This window comes from Equus caballus, chromosome 31, assembly GCF_041296265.1.
Source record: "Equus caballus isolate H_3958 breed thoroughbred chromosome 31, TB-T2T, whole genome shotgun sequence".
Taxonomy (NCBI): domain Eukaryota; kingdom Metazoa; phylum Chordata; class Mammalia; order Perissodactyla; family Equidae; genus Equus; species Equus caballus.
In genome coordinates this window covers 9,143,506-9,169,099 of record NC_091714.1, presented here as the reverse complement: position 1 = coordinate 9,169,099, position 25,594 = coordinate 9,143,506, and the positions used below count along the sequence as shown (strand labels likewise).

The following is a 25,594-nucleotide window of genomic DNA, read 5'->3' as shown; positions in this document are numbered from 1 at the left end:
CTTACCTCTTGGGGTGTATGAGATCCTTTGAGAGGGATAGTGATGCTCATCAATTTGGACCAATTCAGTAAAGAAAAGATGAAATCAAAACAACACTCTTAGATGGACTACTTTTCACTTTTGTGAAGTGGTTTTTTTCCTTCTCTTTGGTTCTTTTTGGAGTGCACCCACATGATGCCCAGAACACCTGGGTGATCCAGTGACAACCTGACACTTTGTCCTAGTGATCCCATGTGCCTAAGAATAAGCCGAGGCTTCTTCTGCATGGTCCATCTTCACAGCACCATCGCATTCTGCTGTGCGACGGAAAGCGCCCTAGAGAGAGGAGACCACCAGGTGGTGGGGAAATGAGAAGAGAACCAGGGGGACCCTCTGCTGAGGGCGCTCCTTGGCTTAGTGGGTCCCCGGCAGCGGGTTCATGCGATGGGGTTTCACTTACCTGGTGGGTGGCCACGCCTTGCTTAAAATCTTGCCCAGTCCACACGCTGGTGCTGAGGAGCGAGGCTGAGCCAGGATCCTGAGCTGCGGAAACAGAGCAGAGCGGGGCTGGTTTTGGTCTCTCCCTTTGTGGGGAACATTGTTCTCAGGAAATGCAGCGTTGTTCCCCGTGCAGTAGGCTGAGCATCAAGGGGGCACGTCCTCCACGCCCTAGCGCCCTCTCATCTGGCGGGGCAGGGAGAGCGGCTTCTCGCCAGCGGCCTCCCCCACTCAGTGTGGCTGGGTCGGGTCTCTGAGTTCCTGCCTGGGGCTCGTTCTGTGATTTGATGATTCCTAAGCCTATTAGCTCTCTTCTCACTCCCCACAAAGATCCATAAATGGATAACTTTTCCAAGAGGGGACAGTGGGGCAGAACAGATGGAGCAAAGTTTTGGGCAAGTTTTTGGCCTCTTGGCCATCTGCAGGTGACAGCTATATGAGGCCACTGCTGGGCTTCTCAGCATGAAGGTAACATGTTTTGTGCTTCATAGGATGTTTCCTGTCTTGTAGTTCAGTATGAGTTTGGACAGGAAATCCATTGTTGTTTCCCAACATGGCATACCCTATTCTTTCATTCAGTCATTCAACAAACATGCATTCAACTATGTGCCCCAGTACTGAACACAAGGAGTTAGGATTACAAGACAAGCAAATAGATGCCATCTTGCCTTGTGGAGTTTATATTCCAGTGAGGGGTGCAGATAAAAACAACTGGCCCCACCAGGATCTCATCGCCCAGAGGCCAAGTGCCACAAAGGAGCAGGGGCTGGGAAAGCATGAGATAAAGGACCTGCTCTGGTCTGGGAGGTCACAGAGGCCTTCTGAGAGGAAGTGACATTTGGGCAGAATCCTGAAGAAGGAGTAGAAGTGAAGTCAGTGAATGGAAAAGCAGGGGCAGAGGGAACAGCACATGCAAAGGCCCTGGGGTGGGAGCCAGCATACAAGATGGTGGAACTGAGGCAAGACCAGTTTGGCTTGAGCCTGAAGAGGGTAGGGGAGACATGGCGCAAAATGAGGAGGAGAGGCCAGCTATGAAGGCACATGAGTTGTCAGGTTTTTATCCTAAGGGCAGCGGGAAACAATGGAAGGTTGAAGCAGAAGAGTGACATGGCCAGATTTAACGTTGTTCTGCCTCATTCGGGCTGCAGAAACCTAAGAGTGAGTGCCCCCGGGTTGTCATGAGCCATTGCAGGTGTTCAGGGAGCCCTGGAGGAGGAGGTCACCAACATGAAGTGTGTTCACAAACAAAACCTACAAAAGCAAGCTCTCTCCTTGCTATTTTCTGCACCGCTACGCTGCCTGGAAGGGCGTTACACTTAAACTCAGAATAAATACATTATTGATGAGGCCCCAACACTCAGACCCATGGTGAGTGGCTTGGGCCCTGCTTAGACGACATGTCAGATGGTTGCAGTCAAAAGGGGTGGGCCGTGGACGCTTTGAAGGCCCCAGTGGTTGAACTACATTTACCTTAGAAAATAAGCCCATTTTTGCACTAAGTGAAAGCAGGGGTTGTGCAAACCGTTGTTCTCACACTAACTGAGAAACCACGCGGGCTGGAGAGACCAGAGCAGAGAGCTCGCTCTCCAGGCCTCTCTTGGCCTATTCAGTACAATCAGAAGCCTTGATTTCTGGGTCTGCCATGTAGCGACCCTCACGCTGGACCGTAGCTGCATTTCCAGCCCCTCTCATGTGTGGCCATTCGACAACAGTAAGTAGCCCTTCGGCTTTATTTCTGCAAAGGACAGATCGCCAGTGTTTTCTCAATTGTGTCCAGCTGTGTTTATTTAACGGGTCTTGTTTTTAATTTTACTGAGGAAGGTCACAGACCTCGGCTGTACGTTCTGCTTTAATGGAAGACCATCTATCCTGTTCCATTGTGCTGTGTTGACATCTCACACCCTCGGTTTACTCCCACTTTGTAGGCAATCGGGAATCCCCATCAGGTAGTGGGAGAGGCTCCTGTTCCCAGACTGGAGGCAGCTACGCGCGGGAGCAGGGAGAACCGAGCTGGTACATCAGGCCTTCCCGAGTCTGGGTGCGTCGTAATTTAGTCATCTAGTTCTTGAAAGGGCCGGATTCTCTCCAGGTGTGGCATTAGATTTCACCACAAGCAGAAATCCCTACGCGTCAGGCCGTCTGAGAATCAAATGCAGAAAGTCATTCCAAGGTCAAAGAGAAATCACGTTCATGGTCAACAATCACGTAGACCCCGCAGGATAAAGGACGACAAGGAAGGAGTGTGGTTTCCAGGGAAAAGGAGGAGTGAGGACGTGTATGAACAAAAGGAGGTGGATGGTAGAATTGGGCTGCAAACATCCAGTGGTGGCGAGGGGATTTGACAGCAGAGGTCCCCGTGGGAGGCTGTGCTGCGGGTCCGGGCCAGCTCTCCCTATAGCACCGTGTGCCGGGTACCGGAGAATCCATGTGATTGAACCAGAAATAGGACAAAGGAAATGGCTTCTAACCAGCCTCGTTTTTAGGAGTGAAGACTGAGCTCTTCTCTCCAAGGTGTCCATCGGTGTCCCAGCTACGCCTTAACACCACCCTGACAGAGTCATTCTTTTTCACAAGGTTTCTTGATGCTGATGAAAGCCAACACAGCAGAGCGCTCTCACTCCTTTATCCCTCCAGGCTCGTGACTTGAATTATTCCCTTCTTCAGAGCAGGTTTTCATATGAAGGGGACAGGGGTGAGTTTGACAATGCCTGGAAAAGTGCTCTGAGAGCTGAGAGAGTCCGACTTCACGTCTTTGTGCAGTCAGCTTGGCTCTGGGGTTCCGTTGAGGGTTTCTGGAAGATTCACCATTATCTCATCCACCCTCTTTTTGCTGCCCTTTCCAAAAAGGCAAAGCAGTAGTTGAGGGAGACGTGGCTTGTTGGGGAAGCCATGAGCAAGCAGAATGCAGTGGGTCTGTCACGGGTTGGCAGCTCCTGCAGTAGGATGGGCACACACATGCCACTGCTGTGCCAGCCACTGCCCTCCGCGGGTGGGTCAGACTTCTGAGCCAGCAGCCAGATATAGAGCGCATTCTTTTGTCACTGGCACAGCTCCCCTGAAGCATGGGCTGAGCTCCCTGGATTTGGACGATCACGTTGGTATGGCTTCCAGCAGCTGTGTTTGCAGGGGGAGCAGGTTCGCGCCCTGCACCAGCCAGGATTGGTGTCCGTCTGGAGGTGGCCTCATGTGTCTTCCACCTTGGCCTCTCTGGACATGGCTTCATGACAGTTAATCCTGCTGGTGTCCCACGGGGCATCCGAGGGCCCACAATACCCTATAACTCGTGCCCTGGGCTGGCGTGCAGCATGAAATGGAGGAGAGAGAGGAGAGGGATGCCTGAGAACCAGGAGGTTTGGGCTGGAGCCGCACCACCTCCTGCAACTCGCCCTGTGAGCTGGGCCAAATGGCTGAAGCTTCTGTGCGGAGCCTCAGTCTCCTCCTCTGTGAAATGGGCATGCCCTGTTTTCTCCTGTTTTTTCTTGCTCCCATCAGGAATAGGATATCAGTTTAAGTCTGTTCTCTAATGCTTGTCTCTTGTGGAATGAAATACTTCATTTTCTTATGAAAGGAAATGAAAACATCAGAGACCAGGCAGGAGATTTTTGTGACGGTGGGATGTTGCTTTCTTTGCCCTCAAAATGTTCCTACTACTTTGCTCTTTAGACTGGATAGTGTTCTTGTCTCAGAAATAGCAGCTGGTAAGTCTGTATATCCAGCACCTTCATCACGCCCTCTAAGAAGCTGTTGACCTGACTGACTTGAAGTGGTTTAGCTGTCTCCCCCTTCGGATGTCATGTCCCCAAAGCAGGGACTACGTCCTCTTTTTCTGTTTCCTATCCCCAGAGCCTACCAGTACAGGCCAGGCGTTTCGTAAGTGCAAGAAGTTGTTGAATGGACAGATGAGGTGAATGACAGGATGGCAAGTCCCCTGAGGATAGGGGACACATCTCTCCCACACTGTGGTGCCCAGCACACAGCCGACTACAGAGTGGGTGGCCAGCAATTTAACTCCTAATGAGTTCACTCACCATACACTCAAAAATAAAGTCAGCCAGGAGGGAAAAAATCGGATACACACTGCCAGAGAGAGTGGCAGGGACCCGAGACCCAGATGACGCACAGTACCTACGGAGGACATAACAGCTTTCACTCGTCATATTTTGATGACAGCATTGGAGAGAATGGCTCATCCAGCCAAACCCACGGGCAAGGGAACTTATTTCAGATGGGAGTTTTTCCCTGTCCAGGGTGGAGAGTAAGGAGCCATCCATTCTTGCACACCTACAAAACACCAGGCCCTTCTCCAATCATTCTGGAGTCAATACCTATGGAGCTCCATGCAGGAGCCTGCACTGACTACTGATGGGGGACAAACAAGGAGTGTCCCTGACCTCGGGGAGCTACAGAAAAAGGTAGGTACCTGACAGGCAGCAGTGGGGAAAGTGCCTGACTGTGGAAAGGCCAGGGGGAGATGCTGAATGGAAGAGGAACTTGTTGGGTTAGAGAGGTCAGGGAAGGCTTCCTGGAGGAGGTGGATTATGCGCTGGACCTAAAAACACCAGCAGGATTGGGGCAGGCGGGCCACAGTGTGACTTGGGAATGGGCCAGGCGTGCTCAGGTCCAGGCACTAGATTAACAACCCGGCTGGAGGAGGAAATGGAAGAATAAACTGACAGCAAGGCGATTTCGTGTGGACTGTATCCCACGTGGCCACACGAGCCAGGCTGCATGGATACATTTTAGCTAATCCTGGAAGAAATCACAGAATCAGAATCAACATATGGGTCTCCAGCTACAGACCCAGCTTCCTTCCTCCCGTGTCCCTGGGTCCGCGCTCTGCTCTTCCTTCCTGCTCCTCGGCACCACTGCCCTTTCTAAGTAGGTGGTGGGTAGAGAAGGAGGTGGAGGGGAATTGCCATTGTCCTCCCAGCCAACCTCTTGCAGAGGGCCTTGTGGTCACCTTTAAAACTTGAGGTTTTCTTGATGTTTATAGACACACCTCCGCCCTCGCCCACAAACTGAAGTCTATTCCTGGACTCCATCTGGAAGGAAAATCATCACGGCCCTGGAGGTTGGACGCCTCCTACTGGTGAGCGTTGGTAACTACAGCATCTAAATGGCCATTTTCCCGACTTCTCCCGGGAAAGAGCCAGGTGGAAATGGACCTTGAGATGAGTAACTGCTAATATTTACTGAGTACCAGGCCCTTTTCTAGGGCCTTATATGGACTGGCTCATTTTCTCCTCACAGCAACCCTACAAGGTCAGCACTGTTACCATGCCCATTATATCCACGAGGAAACTGAGGAACAGAGAAGTTCAGAGTGTGCCCAGGTTCACACAGCCAGGAATCCACCAAGGTGTGCCAGCTGACACGGAGCTGACTACTAACAATAATGCAGGACTTACAGGACCTATTACTGATAGAAAGTTGTAACATGGTGATGCCAGTTATTTAAGGAGTTAATGTTAAAACTGAATTGTTCTGAAGGGTGCAAATTGTTCAACCCAACAAGCTTTAAATACCTACTCTGTGCAAGCCCCGGCTGAGATGCTACAAAATGAAAGACAATGTTATAATTACAAAGTTACAATAACCCACAGTGTTATTGTATCAATGATAAGATGTGTTCAAATAGTTATAATGCAGAAAGAATGTTCTAGAAGAATGCTATGAATGCTATGGGAACACAGGGAAGAGACATGATTTCTGGCATGGAGTGAGGACTGGTGGAAGCAGCAACGCAGAGCTGATAGAACTTTCTGGAAGGGTGACCTCTGAGCTGGGCTGGTGATGGAGCAGATGATGAAGATGGTGAAGGGAGAGAGGAAGGCATGTGTTGGTGGGGGGAGTCATACCAGTAAAGTCAGTGGGGCAGGAAAGCAGAGGGCGCTTGGAAGGCCCATTGATGAGTGAGGCTGCTTGGAGCTGAAGTGAGAGAAATTAGGTAAGACTGGAAAGTAAGGATGGGCCAGGTCACTCAGGGGTTAAGGATTTCAAACTATATTATAAACATGGAAAGTTTTGGATCGGGAGAGTGACGAAAGCAATACATGTTTGCTGGTGCAAACAAAATTGTGAGCAGGACTCGCTTTAGGGGAAGGCAGAATGTACCTAAACAGCAGGTCACATTTGCAAAGACCTTCAGAGGATGCTACAAACACAGCATCCACATATGCGCCTGCGCTGGACCAGCACCGAACAGCACACCTGTCTCCAAATCCGCCCACCTGGCACCGTAGCTGGGTTTCTACCTGGAGCACCTGGTGAGACAAAGGCTGGGCTATTTAGAAGTCCCAGTTGAATTGCACATAGTTGCTCATAGATGGCAGAGAAGATGGGAGCCACGAACACATTAATAATGATACTCATATGAGCTAATGTTTCTTAATCACTTCCTCTGTGTAGGGCACTGTTCTTGGTGTGTTCCATAGCCCCTCTCATTTCATCTTCGCCATAATCCTTTGCAGTAGGTACCATTAGGATCCCATTGTACTGAGGGGAAATTGAGCCCAGAGAGTCCACACAACTCGTAAGTGGTAAAGCTGGAATTCAGTCCCGGGCCCACTGTCTCCCGCATCCTGTGGGTTTAACCGCTGTATCAGTTTATCAGACTACGTAGCTATAACTATAGGCTAGCAATGGAAGCAGGGCCCTGAGGTGAGGGACGCAGGCAGGAACATTCCCAAAGAACATGGACAGAAAGCCCAGAGCAGGATGGCTCTGTGAAGGGAGAGAAGGTCCCGGAGGACACCAGGGGGTGGCAGAAGCCCCGGACCGTCTGATCCTGTGCAGTGTGTGTGCAGCAGGGTGGGTAGGAAAGCTTAGGCCAAGGTCACGAGCCTCCTAGACTATGAACTCCAGAGCAGAGAGCCACAGCTGTGTGGGTCCTTTTTGCGTCCTCAGTGCCTTTCTCTGATCCACACGTTCTGGATTTATGTTTTATTTGGTCTAGCTCAATCTGCAATTATATACATATTTTAAAAATCTAGTTGGCAGGGACACATTTTTTTCCTTCTAAATGTCTTATTGTGTTGGTTCAGCTAACGGACATGCAGATTTATAAGGAAACATATTGGAGGTCAAATTAACTAGCATTCATTTAACATACAAAACAACAATACAATAGAAACCAACCTGAAATTCAGAGAGGTCCTTGGTTTGCCTGAGGTCACACGGCTGTAAGTAATGGGATGGCTATAGGCAGTCTCCTATGTCCTATGATTTAATAAGCTCTTCTAAATTTCCCATTTTAAATTCTACATCCCATTACCCTGTGACCCAGAAGTTCTTCTCCTCAGTATATGCCCAAGAGAAAAGAAAATATATGTCTACACAAAAACTTCTGCGTGAATGTTCACAGCAGCATTATTCACAATAGCTAAAAAATGGAAACCACCTAAATGTCCACCAACTGAAGAATGGATAAACAAAATCTGGTGTGTCCATAGGATGAAATAATGTTCAGCCGTAAAAAGGAATGAAGCTCTGACAGGTCTACAATATGGATGAATCTTGAGAACATGACACTGAGTGAAAGAAGCCAGTCACAAAGACCACAGAGTGTACAATTCCACTTATGTGAAATGTCCAGATCAGGCAAAAGCAGAAAGTAGGTTAGTGGTTGCTGGGGAGGGGAATGGAAACGGGGATTTGCTGCTAATGGGCATGGGGATTCTTTTTGGGGTGATGAAAATGTTTGGAATTGGATAGTGGTGATGGTTGCATGGCTTGCTGTTATGTGAATTTTATCTCAACTAAAAAAATAAATCTGTATGCTTTAAAACTACGTCTCTCACATGACATTGAATTTATTATTCTCTCTGGCATATTGTCTGTATTTCTACCCATCAGAGAAGTGTTTGAGCTGAGAAACACCTTTTTAAAAAGGCAAACACGTGGGCCAGCCCTAGTGGCCTCGTGGTTAAGTTTGGTCTTGAGTGCTCTGCTCCAGCAGCCCAGGTTCGGTTCCTGGGTGCGGACCTACACCACTGGTCTATCAGTAGCTGATATGCTGTGACAACAGCTCACATACAAAAATAGAGGAAGTTTGGCAACAGATGTTAGCTCAGGGTGAATCTTCCTCAGCAAAAAAAAAAAAAAAAAAAAAAAGGCAAACACTTTACAAATGCCATCGGTCAGTTGCATCTTAGAGAGAGTCAGTTTAATGAGGTTCCGTCCCTCCCAACCTCTCCACGACTTGGGTCAACACTGAGAGAAGGACGTCTTGGAAAAGGAGTCAGAGCACTGGAAACACAACTCTGAAGGAGGTAGGCGTAGATTTGGCTACCATGGAAATCTTGAGGCAGGCCGGTGGGCTGGGGGCCGGGGTCTGGGTCGTGAGTGGAGCGAATGGTCAGGGCACCCTTGGCCGGGGTCATGAGGAATGAAGGGTCAGGGGTCATTCTAGAAGACATTGCCTAGCTGTGTTGAGCTGCGTCTGCTTTTCCCCTGCAAAGTCACAGAGTGATTCACAACGGACCATTCTTTTGTTCTTTACCATTAAAAGAGGGCCAGGATAGCATAGTACAACCTGTGCCTTGAGAGGTTTGTATCCAGCTCTGCCACGGACTAGCCATGACCGTGGGCAAGTTACTTAACCTCTGTGCCTCGGTTTCCTATCTGTACAACGGCAGTAATAATAGTAATTTCCCTACAGAGCTGTTCGGGGCCTCTGACGAGTTTCTGTAACTAAAGTGGTTAGAACAGCGCCCGGTACTTGGGGAGGGCTGGATACATACTTGAGATTTTCTAGAGACTCTAAACAGTACGTTTATCTTTTGAAAAGCTGACTGATGGAAAGAATTACATTCTCTGCTTTCTTTTACATAGCTTCTCATTTCCCACACTCATCTATTTGTTAGGAAGAGACTGAGCAACTTTGTTATGACGAAAAGAATGTTATACTTTAAATTACATCCTAGTCCTGTGCCCCACTGGAAACAAAGTTTCTAAATGAGCAAATGCTGCGCAATTGTTAACACATTTTAAGGAAATCATTTATCTGGGTAGAGGGTACAGAGATGGGTAATTTTGCCAGACAAGGCTGCGATTCACATCCATAAGCTATTTCTATTAAGTTATAGTTTTGGCATGGGAATCAGGTTGACCCTTTTTGAGCAGGTAATTCGAAATCAATGCCTGTAGACCAGTTCCCTACAGAAGAGGTGGAAGAGTGGGGGGTTTCAGCCTGTGACCCGGCAGGTCCTCAGGCCTGGGTGTGTCACCAACTTTGTAGGATTGTTGCTGTGCAAGAGCATATCCCATGACTCACAGGTGCCCTGCCAGCTGGAGTCCCCTCAACAGGATTCTAGAGCGCCATACATCTGGAGAAATGGCGATGAGACGGGAGCAGAGATGTTCCTGGGCTGTCACTCGGCACCTCTTCCCTGATGGCACTTGGCATGGCCATGAAATTGATTGGGATCACAAGTCAGAAAGCCTTTGACAAAATATGGCTTCTTTTCATGAAGACACAGCCTGAAGGATTTGCAGAGTGATCCTTCTGAAGCATCGTACGCTGGTTTGGAGTTTCAATCAGTGATCCTTGAGTTTCGGATCACCTCCTAGCAAATGCTTGTCTTGATTTCAGGCCTTTACTTCATATGATGGTTATATGTCAGCAGATACAATGTGTGCTAACGATGAGTCAGGCCACAACACGGCAACCACTGTAAATCCGTAGGCCGTGTTCACTGACACATACAGTTAGGGCTCACTGGGTTGGTAGTGTTCCCCAAAATGTCAGAGATGGAGATGGACATGCTAGATCAGGGTGTCACTGTGGACTGACTCTCTGTGCCCCAAATGTCTGTATATATACTCAAGGTTATGAGCTTGTAAATTCCTGGAATCGAGGGAGCTGAGTGGTTATGAAAATTGGGAAAGTATCGTTGATATCAGGCTCTCGTTGGATGGTGCGTTGACTGGCCAAGTCAGAAACAGGGTCAAGGACCAAGTGTAACTCCAGACCTGGCATTGGGATAGTGGCCTCAGCTTGTTATAAAGACCAAGGGGTGTGTCATAATCTAACCCAGAGTGATTAGCTACAACCATGAGGTTGTAGGGAGGGCCTACAGAGGACCCCAGGCTGTGTTGGGATGACATTTGAGCTCTCCCTAAGGACTCCCCCTGTTGGTTCTGTGTGCGTGTACTTCATTCCATCCTTCTTCAACATCCATGGCTCAGATGACAACTAGCTCATGAAAACTCGCTTTTCTCCTCTTGTCTCTTTGGCTTCCCAGGGGAGTTTCCAGAGGACTAATCTCTTGTCACTGTCACTGGGATAGACCAGGGGGGACACTAAGTCCCTATTCCCATCCCAGTTTGCTGTGCATCCCCAAGTGTTATGGAGCGCTCGCATCCCCCTTAGGTGTCCAACACACAAAAGCCCGTCTTCACTGTGCCATCCAGCCTGGGGATGGGGAGCCCTGGGTGGCGCTGTGTGGCTGCTGGGAGGTGTGGCACCTGTCCTGGTCATCACCCCTCAGGAATTTCTTCTTCACCTTGTGTGAAAGGCTTGGCTGTCCACATGGCCTCTGGCTTGTCACCTAGTTCTGTCACCATCTCCCCTGAACTGCAAAGACAGTCAAAGTGGTTGACCCTGACCCCCCAGCCATGCTGAGTCAAGCTTCCTGCAGTGCGGCATCGTTGCTTCTGATGCGACGAGCCCGGCTGTGGATTCGATGGACCAGGTCGCATTCGGGCTCCTTCACTTGCTAATGGAGATGTTAGGATCTGAATCACAAGGTTGTTGGGAAGGTTAAATGAGATCATGTGGGCACAGTGTTAGCCCAGGTCCTGGCACAGAGCAAGTGCTCAAAGAGTTTGAGATCTTACTGTTTTTATTCTCATAACTCTTTGTGGACAGTTCTCTTGTGAATAATGGCAAAAGTCAAGGCTGTCACGACAGGGTGACTGCAGGACAGTGGGTGGGAGACCATGGAGGAGTGTTGCTGTGGCCCATGGGGTAAGAAGACAGACACAAGGGCAGCTGGTTTCTCAACTATGGGTCACAAGAGTTCATCGCTCCATGATGGCCTTCCTTGCCCTGGCCGTGGGACAGGCAGTCCAGCATTCCACTCTTCACACCTCCTCCTGGGCCAGGCCAGTGCCCTTGGGTTGTCTGAGAGCCCACACTCACTCTGTTGTGAGTTCAGCCTTAATAGCAAACCTTACAATCACGTCCATAGTTTCAGTTCAGCTCCTTCCTCCGAGGGAGCTACATCCACTTCTCCAGAGATCTCCCCAGAGGAAACAGACTGCACAGAGGGGTCTAGAACAACCCCATTCCTAATCTTCCAGGCCCCTCTGGCTCCAAATCCCTCCCACATTATAAATGAACAAAACATCCCTGTGGAACCCTCGAAGAAGACAATTCTGTCTTCCCCCTTAGGCGTCTCTGTCTCCCACCTGATCCGAGCATAACCCTTATTTTTCATTCATCAGCATTAAAAAGAACAGAACTCATTACAGAATAATTCTGTGTGCTGGCCCTAGCAGAGACTGGGGCTGTATTCTTAGCGTCCGCAGCCCTCCCCCCCTTCTGTATTTCTCTCGGTTTCTCCCTGTCTTCCTCCCTGAGTGTTGAGGATGCCCCGCACACGGCCTTCTGCGGCTCAGGAAATCACAGAGCATCAGCCCTTTTCCTCCATGGCTCCCAGTGGCTTTCCCTGTGGCTGCCATGGCCTTTGTTTCTTATAAGCATTATAGGCTACACATAATGGAAAGAAACTTAACCACTAAAGGGAAAAGCTGGAGATAAGAGTTTATAATTACAGGGAAACAGCAAGAAAGAGCAAAGCTCTCTCCCCCAGCATCTAGGAGCGAAAGAGGGTACAGGCGAGGGGGCGGGTCCACGAAGCCACTGCTAAAGGCCAATGAGCTCCTTTCTTTCAAAACTAGACCGGCTTTCAGGAGTCCCCTCGCATCCACCGTATCATTTTTCCCCAAATCTGATACTGTCACAACTTTGAAGTCATTGCCTTTAGCATAGAAATTATCTAAAGAAACCAAAAGGGAAAAGCAAAATTTTAAGTCACTTTTGCTCCCTGTCAAATATTGGGAACACAGTGTCCAGAAGATTCTAAAAAGAAGCCCGTTTGAACTGAATGCTTCTGATATTATAGGCCATACTCTACCCTTGCTTTTATTAGATAATTAAAAAGTTGAACTTTAACAAATAATTTTTTTTGCCAAGGTGCAGTTAGTTATCAGTTACTAGTCAACTTATCTACCTTTTTTTCCAAAAAGGCTTGTGCGTGGATCCTAGCCTGTTTGTCTCACCCACTCTGTCTGATCTGAGAGCCAGCTTGTTGATTTCCACCTCCAAAATATCTCCCAGAGGTCCATATCTCTTGGCTACAATCCAGGCCCGCAGTGTTCCTGCTCACTTTATTGCAATAACATCAAGACCAGTAGATGTTCTTGCCTTTGCTCTCTACTCCCCCCAACCCACACTCTCAGTGGTTGCTAGATTGTCATTAAAAACACAAATCCGATTGTGTCACTGTGTCACTTTCCTCCAGGGCAATGGTTTTTCGTCCCCTAGGAGCCCAGGACTTCCGTTCCAATAGCTCGCTGTTCCTGAGCACACCTTCCTTTCATGACCAAGGGCTGTGGTGGGATGTTTCTCCATCTGCAAGTCCCTTCTCTGCCTGGCAAACTCCTACACATCCTGTAAGACCTGGCCAAGGGTCATCTCTTCTAGAAGCTTCCCTGTTTCCCCAGGCGGGAAGCCTCCTTCTCTGTGCTCTCCTTACACCTGTGTATCCCTCCATGGTGGCCCTGATCACATTGCCCTGGGCTCCTCCACCAGCCATGAGGTCCTCTGTTTGGTCAGCCCAGGATCCCACACGCAGCATATATTTGATCAATGCTTGTCCCGTGAACAAGTATCTGAATTGATAGGGCAGTTGCTAATGTAACTACAAAGAGAAAACAACCCATAAAGCATTTGTTTCTGAGAACACAGGACGGCCAGCCAAGATAGAGGACTCCTACGGTGTCTGCGGCGTCTGCGTAAGCAGCATTATGCTTTTCTCTTCCTCATGGTTACACAAACCCTCGCCTTCTTAACTCCTGCAGAGCCACTGGGTTCTGCGTTAGAGCTTCTGCCTTGAATCTGGATCAAACGCTCCTGTGGTCCCTTTAAGTGTGGCTGAGATGGTCTAAATTTAAACCTCTCATTCCTTCTCCTTCCCCTTTGCTCCAAGATGTATCATTTCACATAAGACACTACAGGGAGCTCTTAAGAAAGAAGGCCGCTGCTTAAATGTACTGAAGTTTCATTTCATTTAACGTGTTAAATTCACTTAACATCAAGGAGTGCTGTTGATTTCAAGTTAACATCATTTGTGAATAAATCAACAAATCGTTTAACACCCACAAGTATTGTCTGGGCTGTTGCTCTGGACACAGAACATGATTATTCTTGATCTTAGACTAAATTTAGAGACTTATCTGCCTGAAAATATAAAGAATTGCCATTTCTCTTCCGAGTTAATGTTTCTTTTTAATTAAACTTTAAAAACCACTTTGAGAGCACTGTATCAAAATATTCTGTATTTTCTACTCCCAGCACTTAGCGGAAGGTACAAAACTATAAACTAAAAGAGGACAGAGGACACTGGAATAGAGAGGCGAGGTTTAGATTTTTGATTAGAATATAAAATCTTAACTCTTAGGCTCAACAAACATTCCCTTTCTTCCAATATAGCTTCAGTCTGAGATGTCTAAATAAATATTTCTTTAAAAACTTTAAAAAATGTATTTCACTGTAGAAAAATACAAAATATGGATAATAAACAGGCAAAAAGAAAAATCTACAAAAATTCCTACATCGAAGCCAATCGTGGTTAACATTCCAGCACAGAGTTTCCGGACTGTCATAGGAACATATTCTTCTAGATATCTACGTACACCAAAATTGGGTTGATCGATATGTAGTGTTTTGAACAATGGTCTTTAAGTTGGAGACTATTTTTAGTCCTGCTCAGGGGGACATTTGCTATATTCAACCCCCCTTATGTGTCAGTGCCCAATTGACTTCAGACTGAAATGGCCCCTACTTACCGTGCCCTTTGTGGCAGGGACACCGTGACGGCTTCTCCCTGCTGGTGCTCTCGGAGATTGCGGACCAGGCATGGTGGTGCTGCTCCAGGACGGCAAAGAACTGAGCTTAGAGTCTCCTGACCCAACTGGACCTGAGTCGTCAGCACATACGCTGGCCGTTCCAGGCAGAGGCGCTATGAGAAGGCGCTATTCCATGCAGAATGCCCAAGCACTGCACGCATGCGCCCTAGCATTCTCTTGCTCGCTCTCTCTCTCTCTATCTGCCAACTGGCTAGAAAGTAGCAAGTTCTCCTTCCTTCTTTCTCTCTCTTTATCTCTCTCACCCTAAACTTGAATCGACTTGCCAAATTCTTAAGAACTTCATGCCGCAAGGGTCTCTTTTCAGCCAATGTGACTTACAGGGTCATCCTTGCACAAAACAGGTCAGTCAAGCACCTCTCTTTGCAGAAGCTTCTGTCAACTGTCGGACACGCTTACCCAAGGGTACAGTGTGGGACAGTGATTGAAAAGCTGCGCACTGTTTCCCTTCATGTCGAATAAAAAGTGTTTCCATGAGCGATTGCTTTTTATAGCGCACACAGGTGGTTGTACTACCAGCCCCTCTCAGGAAGGCAGAGGGCTCTGCTCCTTGCCCTTGCTAAGAGAAGCCTTTTAAGAGAGAAGAGAAGCATTGCTAAGTGACTTGCTTTTTTCTGGGAATTTGAATCATTGATATTTTCAAACTTTTTCTTAGTGTCAGCCGTTTGAATTGATTCCAACTGGTAATAAACAGAAAACATCTATTTCTCAAGAATTTTCTATCAGAGCTCTTATAGTCATTCATAAGACCCTTCAGAATTTTAGATTTAGCTGCAGCTTGAAAGGTAATCTGGCCCAAATGCCCCATTTTATAAATTCAAAATCAGTAATTTCTTCAAGATCTCCAAGTAGCCCAATTTTGGATTGCCTTCCAGCATTTTCTAAAATATTGCAATTTAGTCTCTGCTACTGGACTCATCATTTGCATTGGGTATAAAGATGGCATTCCAGACCAAGGTGCATGTTCTAGATGTCACTAGTCTGTGTGCTGCATGTAAGCAATGGATGTAGCAGGAATAGAATGACTTTCTTTGCTGATCTTTGTGTGGACTTAAACTCGTTGGCATAGTTTCAGAGAATACAGAGAATCTGTTAAAAATTCAAAAATGAAGCTCCCGTCTTAAGGTTGCACGTTGAGAAAACCGTGCCTTATGAAGCTCCAACTTTCTTTAAACAATGTGGAAGGAGAAGAATGACTTCAGTTCAGGAAGAGGGAAGCTGAAGTGGACTGGGACAGAGTCTCAGTTCTAGTCCAGACTTTTCTGCACTGAGGAATTTACTAGCTTATCAATTTCAAGGCAAGGCATCTGAAATACATGTAGCCTTTAGCCAGTTAGTCTGAGTAGGAGTCTATTCTGCTCTATCATATCCACCCCTTTCTTTGGAGCCAATGTTCATGGTTGTGGGGACCAGCCGTGCTATGACTTGGCTGCCACCACTGGCCATGGCTGGTCTGCTTCTGGCAAGGCCAACAGTTTTTCCACACGGCTCCTGACTACAGTCAACCCTGCTCCAAGAATAATCATCATATCCAAATTAGGATATGGTTCTTTCTTGGGAATTTTGCAAGTGAAATGACGAGAAGAAACCATTACTTGGGCATTGGGGTGGCAGGAGGAAAAGTTAGGGATCCCTCAGGGGGCCATACACCCCCAGTGCATTCTGGGTAAGAGGAGAGAGCCAGTCTGCAAAGCGAGGAGCAGGGTGAAGCTGATGGAGCAGAGCAAAGTGAGGGGCTGAGGGACCCTCATGGCAGCCATGGGGTTCTGTGGGTTCGCATATTTTCTAATTTTGAGTTTTGTGAGTCTTTCCAGAGTCCTCATGGCAAATTCACATCTCTAACTCCTAAAAATTGATTCATTACAAGTGAAGCAGGAGTCGCTGGAGAACACTGAATCCATCAGCCATGGGCAAGAGAGCTTTTGTGGAAGCCCAGAAGTCCTGCAGAAAAGTTCCAGCACACCACTGGAGCAAAAAAATCTGAGACTGCACACATTTGAGGGAGTAAGAGGAACAGGTTGACTTCACCTACATCCATCCTCCCCTGCAGCAGCACAGCTCAGGGCAAAGAGAGCGAGCCCTTCCCTGCCTGTGATTTCTCCCACAGGGAAAGCGAGAGTGTGGGAGTGAATGCCTGGCTTCCCCAGCTGTGTGGGATGCTGCTAAAGAGGGCCATTTCTCTCTCGCCCCATCCAGGGTACTGAGTCATGAGCTGCATGATGCCGGGTGTGAGCGTCTGGCAAAACAGCAGCCAGGGCTCAGAAGGGAATGTACTAAAGGGATGTGGATCCTACTAAGCATGTCATGGACTCCATCAGGAGGCCTGTGCATGAACTGCTGGGGACCTCTCACCCCTGGAGCCCCCCACCTGGCCCATGGGCACCCCAGAGCTCTGCATGTCTCACTCACGCACACCCCCACCCCATGGTCAACAACTGCACATGCTCCTGGTGCTGGCAAGAGCGAGCTTTGGCAGATGGCTAGTGAGCATGTGCAGAAAGTCAGCCTGAATCTGCAGGCCAGGGAGAAACCACAAACTAGATAAACCTCACTTGATAAATCACTGCCTTTGGGAAAGCAAAAGGGAGGCAGTCAGCACTCGGCTTGGCGCGTGGCAGGATTGAGAAAAGGCATACAAGCTGCCCTAAGAGGAAGCAAGGAATGTGGAACAGGCGCATCCATAGAAGGTCGGAGAATAAAAAGCTGAATTCATAGAAACAGAGAGTAGAATGGTTGCTAGGGCCTGAGGGAGGTGGGGCTGGGGGAAAAGATACTGTACTGTATACTTGGAAGTTGCTAAGAGAGTAGATCTTAAATGTTCTCATCGGGCACACAAAGAAGGTAATTATGTGAGATGATGGAGGTGTTAACTAACTCTACTGTGGTCATCATTTTGCAATATACAAGTGCACCAAATCATCATGTCGTACACCTTATATGTCAACTATATCTCAATAAAGCTGGAAAAGAATCTCGTCGTTGGAGGTTTTTTCTTGAGTTTCATATTTCCTGGAGGATTACCCTTATTTCTTATGATATTCCAATTGTTAAGTCTAACATTAGTCTTACATATTGCTACTTTGAATAAACACTATTATAGATAGTAAGCAGAAGTTTATACAATCTAAAGTAGGATATACTACATGATATATTTATATTAACAAATAGAACATGTTTTATTTTTACATTATAACAGTTATATATGATTACTGGAAAGAATTTAGAAATTATTGAAAAAGTAGAAAGAAATAAATGCTGGTAATACTTTGGTAAATTTCTCGCCTGATTCTTTTCAATGCATTTTGCATAGTTGTAATCCTTCTATAGACACAATTTTGTTTCCTATTTTTTCCAGTTACCATTACAGCACGCACATTTCCATGTATATTATAAGCTTTGTATGTTTTTTTTTTTTTGAGGAAGATTAACCCTGAGCTAACATCTGCTGCCAATCCTCCTCTTTTTGCTGAGGAAGACTGGCCCTGAGCTAACATCCATGCCCATCTTCCTCTACTTTATATGTGGGACACTTGCCACAGCATGGCTTGCCAAGTGGTGCCATGTCCATACCTGGGGTCTGAACCGGTGAATCCCTGGCCACCAAAGCAGAATGTGTGAACTTAACCGCTGCACCACAGAGCTGGCCTCTATAAGCTTTTTATGTTTTTGTGGTCATATATTATTTAATATTATAGATACACTGTCATTTATTTATTATGTCCCCATAATTTTAAGGAATTAGATGGTTTCAAAATTCAACTTTAAACAACATTATGGTGAACGCCTTTGTCTATACTTGTAAACTATTTTTACGGTATTTAGGACTATAATAAATACTATATCTAGTATTTAGGATTATTTGCTTAGAACAAATTCCTACAAGTGTATTTTTGTCTTAAAGGTTCTATTTTATTTTATTTTTTTTGAGGAAGATTAGCCCTGAGCTAACTACTGCCGGTCCTCCTCTTTTTTTTTCCTGGGGAAGCCTGGTCCTGAGCTAACATCCGCGCCCATCTTCCTCTACTTTATACGTGGGACACCTGCCACAGCATGGCTTGCCAAGTGGTGCCATGTCCGCACCTAGGATCCGAACCGGCGAACCCCGGGCCGCGGAGAAGTGGAACGTGAGAACTTAACCACTGCACCACCTGGCCGGCCCCAAGTTCTGATTATTTTAAAACTATTTGTACACACATTACCATTCCACTCCAAAAGGATTGCACCAATTTATTCTCCATCTAGTATTCAGGAATGCTCCCTTTTCCCCATTCTCACTAGCATACGGTGTGCTCATAGTTTAAAATCTTTGTTAATTTGATAGAGGAATAATTTTTTTCTTGTAATTAGTTTGTGAAGGATTATCATAAGACTGAACATTTTTCAAATGTTTTTTAACCAAATGTATATCCTCTTTAATGATTTCTATTCATGGTTCTATCGCAAACATTTAAAAGAAGGACAGTAGAGGAGAGGGGTCCTGAAGTGGCTTCTGACAATCACCCCTGACACAGTCATCCCTTTGTGACATGAAAATACCCATGATGACATGGAAAATGATGAAAACTCATAGTGCCACCAAAAATTAGTGCCAAAACATAGAAGAAAGTTCCACCTCACAGGTGCTGCTGTTTGAGGGGCCAAGCCTGTGCCTTAATTCAGTGATGGTGTTTCATTTTCCAAGCTCATTTGGTTGTAGAACTCTATTATCTTGGAGCACTTGTGGTACCCAGGTTCCACTGAATCATGGGAAATGCTGTCTAAGGAGCTTTCATATTATGGATGAAGAACAATATGCCCAGCCAAGGTGCCTTTCATGAGTAAAGACCTTAGAGAGACTTTTTCAGATATAAAAGCTTCAGAAACAGATGCCTGGGGGCCACCTCTATTATTTCTGGGTCCAGGGACAAGACAACAAATAGTGGTCTACATACCCCTATTTATGTGGTATTTAAAAATTATAAATCAAGGTAAAAAAACTCTTCAGTAAAATATGTCCTATCTTCCTGACTCTTCATCATGACTCGGAGGACCTGGTTGGAGCTGTGCACTAGAACACAGTGACAGCAGCCAGCCTTTGACAGTTGTCCCAAGCCAGCCCCCTGCTCTTCCCACCCACTGGGGGGCTTGCATGGAGAAAGGGGCACCCAGCCTTCTCTCCTTGCTTCACCCTCACCCCCCCCCACCCCCACCAACAGCCCAATTTTAACAGAACACAGACACCGCTCAGTTTTCTCCTTCCCCAAACCATTACATGTGTCTCATAGGAAACTGCCCCATCCATGGTTGGGGAGGACAAGTCTTCATTAGGCCCCAAGCGATGGGCCTGGGGGAGGCCCAAGCAGGCTGTGAAAGCAGACTAGAGCCTCTGGGCTGGGAATTCCAGGCCCTGGGTGTTGGGAAACTAGGAGGGGACATGAGCTCAGGGTAGCCACATCCCTTTGGCCTCCTGAACCTTTTGCCCATGGGGAGAGGTGTAGCCAGAGAGAGTCCAGAAGGGTCACCCTCCAGAACAGAAGCCGGAGCAGAGGCCCCTCTTGCTGGGTCCAGAGGCAGTGGTGTTCCCATCGCTCTTCTTGACAAACTTGCTTGAAGGTGGACTGCATCCATCTGAAAGATGAACTGAGAATGGGAAGAGGAGGATATAACTGGGCCATGGGACTACCAAGAGGCCAGTGGTTCTCAGGGTGGGTCAGCAGACCCGCAGCATCCCCCGAAAACTTTCTAGGAATGTACTGAATCAGACACTGGGGTGAGCCCTGCAGTCTGTCTCAGCAGGCCTTCCAGGGGACTGTGATGCGGCGAATGTCGGAGAGTCACAGAACTGAGTCCCAACCTTGTCACAGGTGTCCTAAGAGGCCACCTGAGCCGATGAGCCATCCACACCTAACTGATGGGGCTCCATCGGGCCCTCCATGCCGGGAGGGGCCCGGCCTCCTTTCCCTACAGCATCACAAGAAGGGAGAGTTGGTGATTCATTATGAATTGTTCTTTCTGCAGCTGGATTGCCTGGAATTGGATGCAGGAAGTTCCTTTGGAAAAGCCTCTCCCCAGGCAGGAATTCCCCCAAGGATCAGAAGTCAAGCTCAGTGTGTGGATAGCCAGGGAAGAAAGATCAACCATCCACACTGGCGCATTCCATCGACCTTCATCCTCTCCGTGTCAGTTCTCCCTGAGCGAGAACTGCAAAAGGAACTCGGAGTCCCACTCTCTCTCCCCAGCACTGGAGATTATTCTGATAAATGAATGGCAAGCAACAGGATATATTGGAGTATATGAGAAAGCCATGTGGTGTAAACCTAACTCAGCCTGACCTTCTTTTTCCAAAGGAGCCTGACATGGCTGTTGAGCATGCATTGTATATCTGCTTTAGCATTTGCTGTGTCCCAAAGACAAGACTAAATGCCCTTACGATAAAGACGCAACTTCCCCCACGTTGGCATTTCCTTAAGGATGAGCATCTCTCCCTCTGCTAGGAATTGATTGCTGCGCCCACTCTGTGACCACCCAGCTCAGGACAGCAGACCTGCTACCCTGCTGTATGGATAGCTGTGCTGTGTCGACAGAGCAATCTCGTGACTGTTGTAAAAGGGACATTCCTATCATATGTGATGTCTGCTCTTTGTTCAAAGATGGTATATAATCACTCTGTGCACCCCACTTGGGGAAGGAAGGCCCCGGGCTCAGATCTGGCTCGTAATAAACTCACTCCAGTTTTGATTTATAGAGTGGTTATGGATTATTTGAGTCAATATCTCTCTGCTTCTGAGATGGGAATTTTGCTTTTGCATAATAATGCTAAGGCCAGTCATGGAGATTCAGACACCATTTAAAAATAAGTAATTTTTTAAGGCTCCCTAATAAGGCAATGGTAATCCTTTTGCTATCTGTAGATAAAATAAACAGGATACATATGTTTTTAGCACAAAAGATGGATTTTTCATTATGTACCCAAAGTTATAAATCAGGAATGATAATTCAAATACATTTAGCTGTTTAAGTGCTAAAAAAGTACCGCATAACAAAACTACTATGAATTAAAATAACCCTTATATTTCATATTTTCTTAATTATAACAGCATCTACATTAATTCAAATCACCCCGGATGATATAAGAAAGGTATCGTTTATTTAGTCTGGACACCGAGTCTGGAATTCCCTGCCATAATCTGTGCCTTGCTGGGAGCCGAACTCCATAGGTCAGATGGTTGCTTTATCCAGTTTTTTCCAATTATCAAGCGAACTGTCTCGTTGGTGGCATCTTGCTCTTCCGAGGGAGATACTTGTTTACTAGGAAAAGGGGTTGGTCACAGTTGCCATCTGTTATGAGCCGAATTGTGTCCCCTCCTAAATTTGTATGCTGAAGTCCTAACCCCTAGTACTGCAGGATGTGGCTGTATTTGGAGAGAGGGTCTTTCAAGAGTTAACTTAAAATGAGGTCATGGAGTGGGCCCTAACCCAATAAGACTGAAGTCCTTGCAAGAAGAGATCAGGACACACAAAGGAAACACCATATACTCCAATATATCCTGTTGCTTGCAACACTGGTGGCAGTCTACAAGCCAAGGAGAAACGTCAGGAGAAACCAAACCTGTCAACACCTTGATCTCAGACTTCCAGCCTCCTGAATCACGAGAAAATAAATGTCTGTTGTTTAAGTCACCCAGTGTGTGATACTTTGTTACAGGAGCCCGAACTGGCTACCCCACCATCCCATCTGATCGGCTCCCGGCCGTCTTTCTACAGGAGAACCAGGCGGTTGGCCATTCTGGTTTCCGTGGGTACTCTGCCTCTCCCCAGGTCTGATTTATGAGCCCTGTCTTCTTTGGTATTTATGGCAGCTCCTCCTTGGCATCCTTTGCTGTTTGGATAAGCATGACCTTTGCCCCTTCCCCTAAATGCTAAATAAAGAAGTGACAGGTTTGACAGGCAGCCCCTGTCACCCCTTTGTCTCACCCCCTGCTCGGGCCTTCCTTGGGCACCATATGCTGTTATTTATGATCTATTTGTGTGTGGTCCTTCGGTCTCTTATTTTTCTTTACAAGCTTCTTATCTGAGCCCACGGAGAGGTATCTCCATCTCTAGAGGTCCCCTAGTTATCTTTAATCTTGTGGTGTGAAATAAAAATATCCAGTACCCTGAAAACAGAGAGCTGAGAGTCTCTGATGGTGGCCTATTTCATGCACACAAACATGCACACACACACACACAAGCATATACGTGTGAAGCCTTTTGGTCGAATTATGATTTGTGTGGACATGCCTGCCTCCAATCCACGACGTGTGGAGTTTTTCTAGGATGGCGACTGCGTTGTATATCTCTCTGTTGCTCCAGCCCTAGCAGGACGCCTGATCTTTAGTAGGTGTGCAATCATTCTTTTTTCCAAAGGATGGATGGATGGATGATCATGAGGGAATGAAAATTCCAAGCTTACAGAAGCAAAACCATAATTTCTGATCATTTCAACGTTACCAAACTTTCCTACCCAAAGGGCAGGACTTATCTCTTGATGCAAAACTTTGAAAATAAACTAGGTCACTGGAAGTCACTCTTGCAGCAGGCTGACTCTATACACGTTGATTGTGAATGCAACATTGATTTCGATTTTTCATCCTAGTCTCTTTGCTTGGCTCCTTTCCCGGTGCACAAACTCCCATCAAGGTCAGATTCATTTATAGTATCCAGGATCAACTATTTCTCCCAGGGTTGTAGAGAGGAACAAGATACTTTGTGACTCCCTGCGTGCTTAAATGGAGATGAGGTTTTATTCTGTGGCTGAGGGAGAGGAGACAGGTTTGGGCAGAGGCACTTGGTGGAGGGGGGATGCAGGCAACAGCAGAATGGCTCCGGGGACCATTCTAGACAGAGATGTTCCAGGCTGAAGCTGGTGGGTCAGAGGAGCTGCTTCGTGAGACCTGGGACCCAGGGGAGGCTGCTTTGGGGGCAGACAGTGCAATCCCCCAAAGAATTGGGGGAGGCCATTCTTTTCACTTTTTACGCTGTGCTCAGCTGAGCAGCAGGGAGCACAGGGCATGTGGTGCGGGAGTACGGGGGAGGGCGGTGGCCGTGGTGATAATACCATCATGCACTTCTTGGGCAGGACAAACATTAGTGGGTTCACCAACAGTCCACGCGGACACCCCTGGAGTTCCAGCCACAGCAGGAGAGGCCGTGAGGCAGGGCAGAGGGACAGCTCTGGAAGCATGGGTCCTGATGTCCCAATGCCCAGGAGCTATTGTCTTTCACCTTTGTGTGATGAGGCCTTGGAGACAATTCCCTTCCATGGAGGATGTGATTCTGTTTTTCAGGAAACTCAAGTCGTTGGAGAAGTATATCTGATAAAGCCACATTATACCATTATGAGGTGAGTGTATTAGATATTATTTTCTCCATTTCCTCCCACACCTTCCCCAGGGGCCCCTTCACTCGTCATTAACAGCACTGTCTTTCCCTTCCTCTCGGCTCCTATTTCATTTATTTTCCCCACCACTGTTTGGTACTTACTTCTCTCATTTCTCACCTATCAGTTTTGCTTACTCACCTAGCTTCTAGAGAGTTCTTTGAGAATGGGATCTGCTCTCACTTTTTTTTTTTAAGATTGGCACCTGAGCTAATAACGGTTGCCAATCTATTTTTTTTTCTTTCTGCTTTTTCTCCCCCAATTCCCCCAGTACATAGTTGTATATTTTAGTTGTGGGGCCTTCTAGTTGTGGCATGTGGGACGCCGTCTCAATGTGGCCTGATGAGCGGTGCCATGTCTGCACCCAGGATCCGAACCAGCGAAACCCTGGGCCACCGTAGCGGAACGCGCGAAGTTAACCACTCGACCACGGGGCTGGCCCCGACTTGTTTTTTTCAATACCAGAAATCTACCAAATTCTAGGTGCACCGCTGGTATTCGAGGATTGTTTGTTAGTCGAACGAGTGGCTTGGAAAACAGAGTGACTTTCTACGGAGATGACCCCTGGAAGTGTTTCCTTCTGTCCCAGTATAGCCACCATGGTGCGACAGCTCTTTGCTATTCTCAGAGGTGCATCCTTTTATCCTCCTACTGTAGAGCCACATGCCCTGTGAAGATCCTGACTAGTGAATTTTGGAAAGAGAATCTCTGAGAACTGTAACTCAACTTTGGGTAGAAGTCTATTCCGAATTCTGTGGACAACTTGAGTCTTGGGAGCATGTCTTTTTCTTGCACATAGTAGGCACTCAATTAAACTTCGTTCAATAAATAAAGAGAAAACCCCTCTTGTTTAAATAAAAGAGTGAATTCGTGTTAGTTGCACATCTACCACGTGCATAGCTGGATTGAACTCTTTTATCTTTAGGACCCACGGGAAGAAAACAAGGGAACATACGGCGTCTGCAACAAACGCTCTGCTCTGCTAACGGAGAGGGGAGGCTGTTTGCATGCCCATCTTCACCGTGATGGCTCTCTATTTCCCTCTGGTGGCGGATCTGTGCACTGCACTTGATATTTCTGAGGTTCCACTGAGGTTAGATTTGAATAGAACAGACTGTTAAAGCCTGCAGGGTCCTTAGAGGTTTTTGATTCCAGTATTTCTCCAGCTGGAGGGATTGTGATGGATTCTGAAAAGCCTCTGAATTCTCTACAAGATTAAAAATTAGTGTAAGTTTCGGTGATAATCTAAAATACAAGCATATTCTGGGTTACGCAGATGCCCATTTTCTATCCACGCACCACCCTCCAATTCTGTTTTCTCGTTTATGTTGTGTTTACAGTCAGGCTGGTGCGAAGGGTTACTATTTCAATTGCCAAGGGAGCCTCAGGAGGTTCAGGGTCCCTGTACCAATACAGGATTTGCAGTTTGAGAACCACGAGCAGCATACTACAGTATCAGCAAACCCTGTGCAAAAGTCCTGTGGTCTCAGTACCACTCGTGGAGGTGAGAGGCAGTGTAGTCCAGAAACGTGACACTCTCTCACGTTAGTTTTGCCAGTGGAGTTCTGT

General features: G+C 47.1%; 1 protein-coding gene and 1 long non-coding RNA gene across 2 annotated transcripts in view; one reads left to right on the top strand and one right to left on the bottom strand.

Annotated features, from left to right (window-relative positions):
* The window catches only part of TAGAP (T cell activation RhoGTPase activating protein), an 82,179-nt gene extending 67,414 nt beyond the window's left edge, over positions 1 to 14,765 (bottom strand). The window contains exons 1-2 of the mRNA XM_001500883.7: positions 14,551 to 14,765; positions 440 to 522 (exon numbers count right to left, since the gene is read on the bottom strand). Coding sequence (XP_001500933.5) covers positions 440 to 522; positions 14,551 to 14,622 — 155 coding nt within the window. The 5' untranslated portion in view covers positions 14,623 to 14,765. The remainder of the gene's footprint in view (positions 1 to 439; positions 523 to 14,550) is intronic.
* Positions 14,766 to 23,407: 8,642 nt separating this feature from the next.
* LOC111771413 (uncharacterized) lies at positions 23,408 to 24,885 on the top strand. Its single transcript, XR_002805236.2, has 3 exons — positions 23,408 to 23,512; positions 23,934 to 23,989; positions 24,509 to 24,885. It is a non-coding gene; the product is annotated as an uncharacterized lncRNA (long non-coding RNA).
* Positions 24,886 to 25,594: the final 709 nt, after the last annotated feature.